General features: G+C 41.0%; 1 protein-coding gene and 2 non-coding genes across 3 annotated transcripts; all 3 read left to right on the forward strand.

Annotated features, from left to right (window-relative positions):
• Positions 1–958: 958 nt before the first annotated feature.
• Positions 959–1,040, forward strand: TRNAL-AAG (transfer RNA leucine (anticodon AAG)). Its single transcript has one exon. It is a non-coding gene; the product is annotated as a tRNA-Leu (tRNA).
• A 2,929-nt stretch (positions 1,041–3,969) lies between these two features.
• Positions 3,970–4,043, forward strand: TRNAT-UGU (transfer RNA threonine (anticodon UGU)). Its single transcript has one exon. It is a non-coding gene; the product is annotated as a tRNA-Thr (tRNA).
• A 7,099-nt stretch (positions 4,044–11,142) lies between these two features.
• LOC115848822 (olfactory receptor 2B11-like) lies at positions 11,143–12,084 on the forward strand. The gene is given in 3 exon segments (XM_030849760.1): positions 11,143–11,343; positions 11,345–11,398; positions 11,401–12,084. Coding segments are annotated over 3 exon segments (939 nt in total).
• Positions 12,085–13,338: the final 1,254 nt, after the last annotated feature.

Here is a 13,338-nt window from a genome sequence, read left to right on the forward strand (position 1 = left end):
GCTGTATTAAGTGCTTATTATGGGCAAGGTACTCTTTTAAGCAATTTATATGTATCTTACATGTATTTACCATCTATCTATCTACCTACCTATCTATCTACCTATCTATCACTTTAGGCAAGTCTTATTATTGTCTCCAGTTTACGTATGAGAAAAGTAAGACCCAATAAGTTTAAGTGACTTGCCAGTGGGCTTGTGGCTATGCAGTCGATGTGAAACAGTGGCATTTGGGCTCACTTAAACGGTGCAGCATGTAATGGATCAGGCCGGTCAGCGAGACGGTGAGCCGGGAAAAAAGACCAAGGGACTCGCCCAGTTCGCGTTGGTGGGGTTGGAGCAGGTAGAACGCATCCTCTCTGGGCCTGGAGAGGATGAGACGCCCCGCACCAAAAGCAAACTAATTCCCTCCCTGAACTTTGTAAATTAAGACCATGATCACATTCAGCAAAAAGTAGGTCTGCTTGCGCAGTTGTTTCCTTCAATAAGAAATCACACACAGACATACAAACCCTGACTCAAGTTCCGAGTGAGTGGGAAGGGGAGCTTCCTTTTTCTAGATGAGGGCATTAAAAGTAACTTCCCGCTGCTGACCCCCAAACGCAGCTGACAAATTGGAGACTCCTGATCTCTGCGTCCTCAGAGTTCCGGTGCTGCATCGGCGGTGGTGATTTCTGATCATTTTTTGTAACTACTGATTTTCTTCGTTTGAAGGATATTATGCATTGGCTGCTTCTCCCTTTACTTTCGAGTATCACAAACATAGCATAGGAGGCAAAAATGTGTCTCCCGAAGTAGGAATCTATTTGCAGATTTTATTGGTAGTGGGATGACAGTTGTCTGGGGCGGGGCGGGGGGTGTGGTGGTGGTGGTGGCAAATGCTCTAGAAAAAAAAACACACAAGAGAACAGACTTGTGTCTTTTAAAGTGTTAAGGAGAGCTTTAAAGTGTTTGTTTGTGTGGTAGCGTGGCCGAGCGGTCTAAGGCGCTGGATTAAGGCTCCAGTCTCTTCGGGGGCGTGGGTTCGAATCCCACCGCTGCCAGCTTTGTTATCAAACCCGCTGCTTTGAAGAAATTGCTTGAGGTTAGGAAAACATTTTCTTCCAACGTCAGGGGTAATTAAGGGAAAAACAAAAAAAAGTCTGACTGCCAATTGTTTGTATCAAAGAACACGATTTAGTATCTAAGGAATTCTTTTGAATGTTTTTTAAATGTTCGTAAAGAAATAAGTAAAACTTCCACATGGTTCAAAATTACTAAAATAGGTATACAGTGAAAGTCTACCCTCATCCCACTTCATTTCCCCCCAGCACTGGTTTCTGGTTCCTCACGCAAACATGTCAGAGCCTGGAGTTACCTTAAAGGTATACTTTTTGCATGCAAGCCAGGAGAAGTCTATTATTTTCCTCACATTTTGCACTTTTCAGACCTATTCTACTGCATCTTGCCTTTATTACTTCTTGTATTTTGCCGTGGTTTTCATATCAACATAGAAAGAGCTTCTTTTCTTTTTCTTTTGTCTCAAAAGTATTCCATGTTATGGATATATCTTAAATTTAACCAGCCACATTTAACAATATAAACAATGTTGAAATAAATAATATCTGCATTTCATAAGGGTGTGTACTAGAGAACTTTCTAAAAGTGCAATTGCTAAATCAAATCGTATGTGTGATGGTAATTTCAGTGGTTCCTGTCTTAGTCTTCCCTAAATGTTACTAATTTATCCTCTTATAGAGCCAAGGAAGGGCCAGTTTCCTTGACACCCTGGCCAGCACAGAGCATTCCTGTGACCATGAGAATTAACAGCCATTTAGTTCTTACTAAGCCCCAGATATTGTTATAGTTCTTCACATTGTCATATTATATTCTCAGTAATATATAAGAAAGTTCATATTATTATTCCCATTTTACAGAGAAATAAACTGAAGTTATAACCAGTTAATCTCTTGCTTGTGGGTGGAGGAATCAATATGTTAATACTGTAGGGTAGACTAAAAAATGGTCTTCCAAAAGATATCTCCATCCTAATTCCTGGAAGCTGTAAATATTACCTTATACGGCCAAAAAAAAAAAAAAACCCACCAAAAAACAAAAGGTGGAGTCGTTGCAGAAGAGATTAAGTTAAGGATCTCAAAATGGGGACTTTATCCTTCATTATCCAGGTGGAGCTTAAATGCCATTGCAAGTGTCCTAGAGAGGCATAGGGTGAGTACAGAGACAGAACAGGAGAAGACAATGTGAATACAGAGGCAAAGATAGGAGTAATGCAACTACAAAGCAAGGAAGGCTGGCTGCCACCAGAAGCTGGAAGAGGCAAGGACAGATTCTCCCCTACAGCCTCAACAGGGAGTATGACCCTGTCAACACCTTGATTTCTGTCCAGTGATACTGACTTTTTGGACTTCTGGCCTCTAGAACTGTGGGAAAATAAATTTCTGTTGTTTTAAGCCACTGAGCTCTGGTAATTTGTTACAGAAGCCACAGGAAACTCATACAATGTCTTCAAGTGCTAATAGGCAATGCTACCACAAACAATTTTTGTTTGTTTGTTTACCAGTCTGTTAGGTAGAAAATATTATTTCATTGTAGTTCTGTAGTTTGGATGTCTCTGAGAAACTCACGAATTGGAAAGAGGAAAGGACTGGATTAGGAGAGTTTCCCACACCCTTAGGTTCTTGCCCTCGGTGAAAGAACTCTTCTCACCTAAACCAATTCCCCGAAGTGTGAATTTTCCGTTAGCTTTTAAGGAAGAGCTTGTTTACTGGGGTTCCACTTGCCGACCTGAGGGGGCTGGGATGTGGCGGTGGGATTTGAACCCATGTTTCTAAAGAAATTAGAGACTTAATGCTGCATCCTAGAAGGCTCCCACACTACCTCCAAACGTTTTAATCAAACGTTTTTCTCATTTCCAAAAAATATTAAGGAAGTTCTGTGCTTTCTTTGTACAAAATAGGAGCTTCGTTTCCTACCCCTGGGAATATCAGAGGCGCATCTGCGAGCGTCACCTGCTTTATCCTACCACGATCCCCCCAGTCAGCTCCCCGTAAAGCCTTCTGGGCGTTCAGGTGGCCCGCAGTCGCGATCAGGGGACCGCCCTCAGACCTAGCTCTCTGCTCGTCCCCGCGGGGGATGCGACAGGGGGGGAAAGAGCGAGTCATCGCGGGGTGAAGGAACCGGATTATAAGGAAGAAGGTGTCCCCCTCTTTGCGAGCTGACGACCTATTGCACTGGAAATCAGGCGCTTGGTGGGCAGGGAGTGGTCAACGGGTGGTTCTCTGGAACCGTAAGGCTCTTCACCTAAGGAGGATTGTACCTGGATCCAGGGAACACCTTGTGGCCAGCAGGGGACCATTCTGCCTCTCCCCGTCCCCCACTCCAAGGGGCTCTACCCCTGTGGTTTTCTGATCGGAGTCTTTACAGCGACCTTGACATTGGTGTTTTAGGATTTTGAGAGCGATGTGTCTGACTGTGTAGCTGAACTCTACACTCCCAGCCCCCTCTTCTCCGCTCCTGATTCTTCCCCTCCAAGTCACTGCTTGCTAAGTGCAAGTGACGTGTAGGGACACTAGGTGCCCTAGCCCGGCTGTCTAAGAGTCTTCTAGTGGAGTTCCATTTTTAGAGTTCCTCACTTAGTTTATTGGAATGAAGAATCTTAGTTACAGAAGACGAGGTGCAGTAACAGCAAATTTTGCTTTTAGAAGACTTTATCCTAATTGGAAAAAGTGAGTAGCCTCGACTTTTACTGATGGTTATATCCTTCGACTAATTGAAGTGCTATTGATCCCAACATTCAAGCTGCCCAAACTTTTCCCGCTTGTATTAGCTCTGCAGCGCATCTAAGTAAGCAAAACGTCTTCTTGGAGTTTGTCTCTTTTCTCACAATAAGCTGCACTGAATCACAAAGACTATGTCAGGAATAGTTAATCTCACAGTAAGGACAGATCTAGAACAAAGTCAGGCTCATGTGTGGGCTCCATGGCTTAGTTGGTTAAAGCACCTGTCTTGTAAACAGGCGATCCTGGGTTCGAGTCCCAGTGGGGCCTTGGCTTTTGCCCTCTCCCTAGGAAGACAAATTCTTCAGTAAACCCTCATTACTACTAATTCTCCACCGTACTCAGTATTACTGTGAATTCTGGTCCACTCATTCAAAAGCAGCTGTGACTACAAAAATTCTCACTCCTAAGGAAAAGGTGGTGGGTCTCTTTATGGAAACAGAAAGAAAATGACCTTCTGTTTTTCATCTTTGCTGAAGTTCCCTGTCCTCTATTTTTTAATTGGGGGAGGGGGCAACAAAACTGTACCAACTCTTAATGCTTTTTTCTGAATTCCCATGTAATTTATTAGTGATTCTAGGAAACTCAGCATTATGTTATCTCTTTTATATATGATTTTCCAAATATTACTAAATTATAATAACAGTAATTTACATTTGCTTATACGCCCTCAGTCTTCAAGGAAGGGCTTTAGTCCCAAAGGGAATACATATATTGGCCCCACTAAAAACTGAACTTTAATTCTGCAATTTAAAAAATGGAATTATCCTATAATGCAATGATTCCCAAGCTTAGTAGACATTTAAATCACCTAGGGAACTAGTTAAAACACAGTTTCTTGGGACTCATCGCCAGAGGTTTTAATTCTATTTTGGTGAAAGGCCCAGAAATCTGTGTTTTTAACAAGCACTCCAAGTGATTTTGAAGCAAGTGAATCACATTTGCAAAACTCCTGCTTAAAATATTACACACAAAGCAGAACTGAAAGTGAGGTCCAGCTATGCTATTAGCACGTTTGTACTAATTCATGAACATCTACTTACCCTCTTTATCATCTAGTTAGCATTATTGGAAGTCTACTACATTCCAAGAGTTTCCAGACATGCTGTCATTTAATCAGCCTAACAATCCTGTCAAATATGTGTTATGATCAGCTCTTTGAAGATGAGGAAATAGGTTCAATAATATTCACAGTAACAGAGTAAGTGACAAAGTTCAATTTCAAACTCAGGTCTGTCTGATTCTGGAATCCATGCTTTTCTCATTATATCTGTCTTCTATTTGATTAGAGTCAAGAATGAAGTTTTTGGCTGCAGAGCTAAACAAAATTAAGCAACTTAGACTGATCTCAAACCTTAGTCCTAAGGGTTAGGGATCCTGAGATAACTGTCTGTTTTCTGCTAGAAGATAATCAGCCCAGTGAACAGCTGCTTAACTCGTTTAACTTAGGGAGGAGGAAAATATAAAATAAAACCTCAGAAATCTATGTAGGAGGTTCTCCACAAAAAAATGAGCAGGCCATATAACTAACAAACTGAAATAATCTTCTTCATCTCCTAGGCTCTGTTTGGTTGGTTGGTTGTGGTTTTTTGTTTTGTTTTGTTTTTTTGCCTTGGACATGCTGTCTTCATGCCCTGATTCTTTAGATTTAAACACAGTGTATTAGCTAGGGCTGCCATAAAATATCACAGACTGGGTAGCTGAAATAACAGAAGTTTATTTTCTCATAGTTCTGGAACTAGAAGTCCAAAATCAAGGTGCCATCAGACTTGGTTTCTGGTGAGACCTCTCTTCGTGCCTTGTAGAAGGCCCCCTCTGACTGTGTCCTCACATGGCTTTCCTCTGTACGTGCAAGGGAAGAATGGGAGTGAGAGCGAGGGCAGAAGGTAGCTCTGGTGTCTCTTCCTCTTCTTATAAGGACACCAGTCTTATTGGATTAGGGCCCCACCCTTATGACCTCATTTAACCATAAATTACCTCCTTAAAGGCCCTGTCTCAAAATGTAGTCACATTAGGGGTTAGGGCTTCCAAATATGAATTTTGGGAGAACACATCCAGTCTATAACAAGTAGGAAGAGGGACGACTGTATGGCCTAGCTCTGAGTAACAACTCAGTCATGACAGCATCTAATAACTTTGGAAGTCCAGCCTGAAAAGGGAGTTTTTGGATGTGAAGAAAGTGTTGAGATAAAAGTTTTGTCAGACACTTTGTATCAGGTAATAAGATTTAAATGTAAAAATATGTAATATTTATGTAATAAGATTTAAATGTAAAAATATGTAATATTTATGTAAAAACAGAAAATACTGTTATAAAATATTTAAAGTAAAACCCTAAAATATTACACAAAATGTAGGTAATATTTATAACATCTTGAGGTGGAGAAGGCCATTCTCAACATGGCACCAAATGTACAAACTATTTTTTTTAAAAGAGTGAACGATTTCATGAATAAAAATAATTTTATTGTAAAATTAACATCCCCCCCAAATTAAAATACAAAGTTTTAAAAAGGAGGAAAAAAAGCATTGTCAGACAATTAGGCAAGGATTTGTCCTTTAAAATACTTATTCAGTTGCTTCTTTAGTTGTACCTTGTTCTGAGGAGTGACCTGCTCTGAGATGGTCTTCATGTGATGGAGATGTGGATATTATACCTGCATTCATAAGAAATAAAAGGAGGATCTTAATTTGATCAGCACTGCGCTTTAGCCGGTTGAAAAAGTGGACATAAACCTTGCCCCCATGGAGCTTGCAATATGGTTGAAAAGACCAAATAAGCATGTACCCCAAACACTACAGATATTTTAAAAACCTATGTTTGCTCATGACATTTGCAGAGCATCCACTTGGTGTGTGAATTCTGGAAGTGTGTGAGGCTTATGAACCTTGGACAAATTACTTACCTTTTTTAAGCTTTAAGTTCCTCAACTATTAAATGAGGACAATAATAGTACCTACCTCAAGGAGTTGTTAGGACACAATTCATATAAATTGCCTAGAATGTGTTAAGCCATTATTATCATCATTATTGTTAATAGCACAATATTTGTTTTCTTTCTGAAAATTATTGGGGTAAATCCTGCTCTCCCTTGCTATTAAGATGGGATTAATGAGTGGAAGAACTGATGCAATCTATAATCACAACAAAAAGCATAAATAAAAGATAGATATTGTCTCCAGGGAGATTAATTCACCAGTGACAGCCCCTATGGGATCACTGGCACACTGGGTGTGAACTTGTTTTATCTGCCTTTGAATCAGATTTGGAACCAGGAGAGATTATCCAATGCCTCCAGAATCACATTCACCCTACCTGCCATATTAAGACCTTTGGTGGCTTTTACTGAAGTGCTGACCTGATCATACTTGCTTCCCTCTCTCAGGACTGTTGGAATCCAACCCTTCTGCAACCTTTCTCCTGACTAAGCTTCTATAGCTAAACACATCTGCTTAATACAGATTCAAATAAGAAGAGATAAGTTCTAGTGATGTTTCTTTCTATTCACACCAGCCTAGATGGTATTGTGTTTTGTTTTGAGACAGAAAATGAAGGTTCTGAGTTTTGGCAATATCAGGCAGGGTAAGATGCCTCCATGAGCTAAATGAATTCTCGTTATGCCAAACAAATGGTTGTCACTTGTTCAAAATTATGTTGATCCCAGAATTATGTCCAAAATCCAATTATCTAGGAGATGGGGAGGAATGAGAAAGCAGGTCAAGTCACTAAAAATCAATTCTCTAAAACCAATACTCTGTCATTTTTGTCACATCCCTATGTGAAGACCAGCAAGAATTTCCCAGTAATAAAGTTTTTATCTTTTTGCTTTAAAGTGAATGAATGAATGAGTAAATGCCAATACTCTGAAGATAAATTTGAGGATCAAACAATATAAAGAATAACCAATGATAAAATATTGAGGATTTGCGAGGTGGGGTGGGGGGCAATGGGATCTTGTTTTACTCTTTTCCTCAGCCATTTTATACACAAATGCATGAACTTCCTGGCAGATGCAGGCGATTTCTTTTCTGTTTTTGGAGACATACTCCCTTGCCTCTCCCTCTTTCTGTCCCCGTCCCTGTCCTTGGTGGTTAAACAGCTGCAATAAACCATCCTAGCCATGAATTCAAGTGGTTGTATGTAAATGTGTAGTTAGTCAAATTGACCTAGAGGTGTCTGGATGAAGCAGGAATCCATACTCTGGTGAATGGACCCTCAGAGCCAATTGTTGTAAGTCAAGCTTTAAATTTATCTCTTTTGGGAGGTCTTTTTTGGTTAAATCACGTATTCCGATCAATCCTCATATACATGCTTCTTTCTCTTAATTGAATTTCCATTCTTTCAGCACCTCAGATTAAAACTTCAAATGTTCTTTCAGCTCCTTCCTCTCTCCTACATTCATACCTTGCTCTTGATTCCCACTGCCACTCTCCGAGCTAACGTTCTTAGCCTCTCTCCCATAGACTCTTGCAGTAGCCTCCCCACTGAGTTCCCAACTCCCAGTCTCTTCTTGAATCTCTCGTTATTCAGCCATAATAAATGTTTTTAAATGCTGCTCCAATCATTTCACACCTCTTCTGAAAAAAAAAAATCTTCATTTGATCAGACTCCTTAACCTAGTATTCAAGATTTTCCATATCTTGGACCCAAGTTATTTTTGCAACCTGTTTTTCCACTACACCATGTTATGCACTCTATGCTGCAGTAAGTGATGATGTGTGCTTTCCACGCTTTCAAACAATGTGTACAACTCTAATGCCTTCACCATCATTGACAAATATTCAGATCCCTTCCATTCCTTCTTATTTAATTTTCATTTATATTAAAGACATATGCGTTCAAAGTTAAAAAAATAAAATAATACTATGGGCTTATAATGAAAAATAGCGGTTCCCTTCTTCATCATTCCTCACTCTCAATTCCTGGTCTCCCAAGGTAACACATCTTTAATAATTTCAGTGTTTTACCCATACTTCTTAATAACAAGTGTTTACTCTATTTGTGTTTTTTTAGTTTTAAGTATGACTTATTTATCACTTACTATAAAAAATGAGATCTTTTAACCCTTACATAACAAAGAGAAAGAGTGAGGACAAAAGACAGAGAGAGAGAGAGAGAGAGAAAGAGAGGGAGAGAGAGTGAGAGAATGTCTATGTCTTACTCTCCAGATACTCTTATATCATACTTTTTGGTTATATCAGCATGGAGAGTTTACACTTTCACGATTGCATAAACATTAGTCACAGTGGAATCATTTAGTGAACTATGGTTACCTAAAAAAAAAAATCTCTTCTCAATTCTCACAGATGGTCAGATGGTCCAATTCCTGTTGTTTTTGTTTGTTTGTTTTTGGAGACATGACAAGGGATCTTGTCCTCAACACCAGTCTGTTCTTATTACATAATCCACACACATCTTCAGGGTCCTTCTACTATATGCTAAGGGATTCTCACAAATCAACATCATTTAGATGGGTCACTTTAAAGTGACCACGTTTTAGTGTTGACTAAAACAACAGAAAAAAAAAAACCCAATGAAAACCATACTCATGACTCCAGCCAGTAAATTGAAACAAGTCTCTCTGGTAGAGGTAACAATTATGACAAATTCATATCTAATTTCTTGGGTCAAACACTCTCAGAATTCATTCCCATATACGGTCTCCAAATTTCTGGCCCAAATTAGCAAGGACCTGTAGTGTTTCTTGCCCTGGCAGAGCCTGCAGCAATCAAACCCTGTTTACCTGATGGGTATGGAGAGGGCCATCAGGAGAATTGTTCCTTTTACTCTGCATCCCACTCAGTAAGGAAGTATCACAATTTTCTTAAGATTTTATTTTTAGAACAGTTTCACATCACAGCAAAACTCAGCAAGAGTACAGGGATTTCCCATATAACCCCTGCCCCTACGCATGCATAGCCTCCCCCTTTACCTTCATCCCTCACCAAAGTGGTACAGTTGTTAGAGCTGATGAGCTTACCCAGACATATCATAATCACCCAAAGTCCATAGTTACATTATGGTTCACTCTTCGTATTGTACATTCTATGGGTTTGGAAAAATGTATAATGACATGTATATACCGTTATAATATCATACAGAGGAGGCTCACTGCCTAAAAATCCTCTGTGCTCTACTTAGTCATCCCTCCCTCCTAAACGTTGGCAACCACTGATCTTTTTACTGTCTTCATAGTTTTGCATTTTCCAAACATACTGTATGATAGTTGGAATCATACATTATATTGCCTTTTCAGATTGGCTTCTTTCAGTTAGTAATTAGCATTCAAGGTTCTTCTACGTCTTTTCATAGCTTGACAGCTTGTTTCTCTTTAGCGCTGAATAGTACTCCATTGTCTGGATGTACCACAGTTTATTTATCCATTCACCTTCGGAAGGACATCTTGGTTGCTTCCAAATTTTGGCAATTATGAGTAAAACTGTTGCAAACATCTTTGTGCAGGCTTTTGTGTGGATGTAAGTTTTCAGCTCATGTGAGTAAATACCCAGGAGTGTGATTACTGGATCATATGGTAAGGGTATGTTTAGTTGTGTAAGAAACTGCCAGACTGTCTTCCAAAGTGGCCCTACCATTTTGTATTCCCACCAGCAAATGAGAGTTCCTATTGTGCCACATCCTTGCTAGCATTTGGTGTCATTGTTCTCGATTTTGGCCACTCTAATAGGTGTGTAGTAGAATCTGATTGTTGTTCTAATTTGTATTTCCCTGATGACATATGTCTTAGTCCATTAGGGCTGCTATAACAAAATGCCAGAGACCAGGAGACCTATTGCAACATTTATCTCACTGATCTGGAGGCTGGGAAATCCAAGATCATGGCACTGGCAGTTTCAGTGTCTGGTAAAAGCCCACTTTTTGGTTAATAGATAGCACCTTGTAGCTGTAACTTCACATGGTGGAAAGGAAGGAATCGCTGTGGGTTCTTTTATAAGAGCACTAAGCCCATACATGAAGGCTCTACCTTCATTACCTAAGCACCTACCCAAGACCCCACCTCTTAGGTCACACACTCCCTTAGCTGCAAGGTAGCTGGGAGAAGACCACCTCCCAATGACTTCTTTAATCATACAGAAGAGCCATAACAAATAATGAATGTCCACTAACCCATCACATAGGGCTTTGATTTAGGGGGAAAAAATGAAACCACTTTCTCTACTGAAAGGATTTTTCAAATGTGACTTATTAATTATTATATTCATTAATGTTATGATTTCTACTGAGGGTGTACCCCATTGCTCCCCCATAAAAGTATTTTTTTCTGTTATCGTCAAAACTTCTGACAACTCAGGGTTTTTAAAATCACCCTTCTCTTCCTAGATTTTAGCAGGTGTCTCCCATCAAAATTCAATGAAGCACATGAATGAAAGTTTTCCAGAGGATTTCATTCTCATAGACTTTGCCAAATATCCGTGGTTGGATCTTCCTCTCTTCTTTGCCCTCCTAATCTCCTACATGTTCACACTGTTGGGAAACATTGCTATTATTCTGGTCTCTCAAATAGATTCCCAACTCCAAAGTTCTATGTATTTCTTCCTCACAAGCCTCTCTTTTTTTGGACCTCTGTTTCACCAGCACAACTCTACCCCAAAAGCTGTTCAACCTGGGGGAGGGCCCAACAAGAACATCACTTATACAGGCTGTATGACCCAGGCCTATGTATTTCACTGGCTAGGCTGTACTGAATGTGTCCTGCTTGGCACCATGGCCTTATACCACTATGTGGCTGTGTGTAAGCCTCTGAGATACTCTGTAATCATGAACCACAAGCTCTGCTGGCAGCTCTCCAGCACTGCTTGGCTCATTGGTCTGGCCAATTCACTACTGCAGTCCACACTCACAGTCCAGCTGCCCCTGTGTGGGAACCAGGAATTGGACCACTTCTTTTGTGAGCTGCCCAGTCTAATTAAGATGGCTTGCGTGGACACCACAGTCAGCGAGCTTACAGTGGTGGCTACCTTCCTGATAATGGGTCCCCTCTCCATGATTCTTGTCTCTTACTGTTATATTGCCCAAGCTGTATTTCAAATCCCTTCTGCTGATGGGAGACTTATGGCCTTCAACACTTGTTCATCACACCTACTGGTGGTGTCTTTATTCTATGGCTCTGGCATCTACATCTATATACAGCCCTCAGGGGACAGTCCTCAAGATGTCATCAAAGTTCTGATGCTATTTTACTGCGTTATTACTCCCATGGCCAACCCATTCATCTACACCTTGAGGAACAAGGATGTTAAAGGAGCTTTGAGGAGACTTCTGAAGAGGGCCATTTTGTCCAAGAGAATGTGAGAAAATGATGCTTTATTCTGAATGGGAAAGCCCAACAATAACCTGAAATATATCCTCCTTTAAATAGACGTTCCATCAAAATCATGCTCAAAAGTCAATTCAAGAAAACCTTTGTGTGTTGTTTACCACTTCTGACACCGAGTGTGTTGGGTTTTTCCCCCACAACAACCAATTCTCTGAAACAAACTGGGTGTCCTACATTCAATTCAATTCTGACACTGACTACCCAGAGTTATCATAGGCCCCACAGGTTAAGGGCTCAATTCCACAAAACTGCCTCTGTTACTGGAGAGTAGGTTCTTGTCTCATCCCAGAGACATTTCAGAGACGAGACACAGAGGCTAAGGAAGCAAAGCGAGGATTTATTAATTGATAGTACACTCTCAGGAGGGAGAGCAGGCAGGCTCAGGTGAGAAGCTGCTCTGAGTTCCTTCGGCAAGCTGGTTATATAGGGTGTGAAAATGATTGGGCAGAAAATATTCATTGAGGAGGGCGGGGTTTGGGGTCAAATTTCCTGATTTTCATCCCAGCTCCACCTTCCCCGGGGGAGGAGGAATTTTTGCCCTTTCTTGGTCTTAATTGTAGGTGTCATGGTATCGGTGCATCATGGGTACTTCTTCTCTGCAAGGCTAATTTTATTGTAAAGAGGGCGTAACAAGCAAAAGGTTACATTCGGAAGCCAGAGATTCCCACTTTTGCCACCTTTCTTTGCCTCTAGGACCCCTGTCGCCTCAAGATGTAAGGTTTCCTGTCACCTGACCCGTGCTCCCCACCCCCTTTCTCTGCTCATATCTAGCTACCTGCCTGCTCTAATACCTCCGCTTCAGGTGCCAATCACAAGTTCAGGCCACCTGTACTTCTGACCAACCAGCTACAAAGTCAGGGTTCCTAGAACAGCTCACTAAACTCAAGAAAACATTTTTTAAAATATTTATTTATTTGCCTGCGCCGGGTCTTAGCTGCGGCACTTGGGATCTTCGTTGCAGCGTACAGGATATTTTAGTTGCAGCATGCGGGATCTAGTTCCCTGACCAGGGATGGAACCTGGGCCCGCTGCGTTGGAGCGCGGAGACTTAGCCTCTAGACCACCAGGGAAGATTTCACATATTTTTACCAATGTATTATAATTATAATGCCGGCTGCCGTGAGCTGGTCTCCTGGAGTGACCCCTGACGTGGGAGACTGGGCTTTGTGCCCGGACCCGACCCCAGATTTCTTACCCCGACTGGGCCCCAGAGGTTTCAGAGAAGCAGA

This window comes from Globicephala melas, chromosome 11 (assembly GCF_963455315.2).
Source record: "Globicephala melas chromosome 11, mGloMel1.2, whole genome shotgun sequence".
NCBI lineage: Eukaryota > Metazoa > Chordata > Mammalia > Artiodactyla > Delphinidae > Globicephala > Globicephala melas.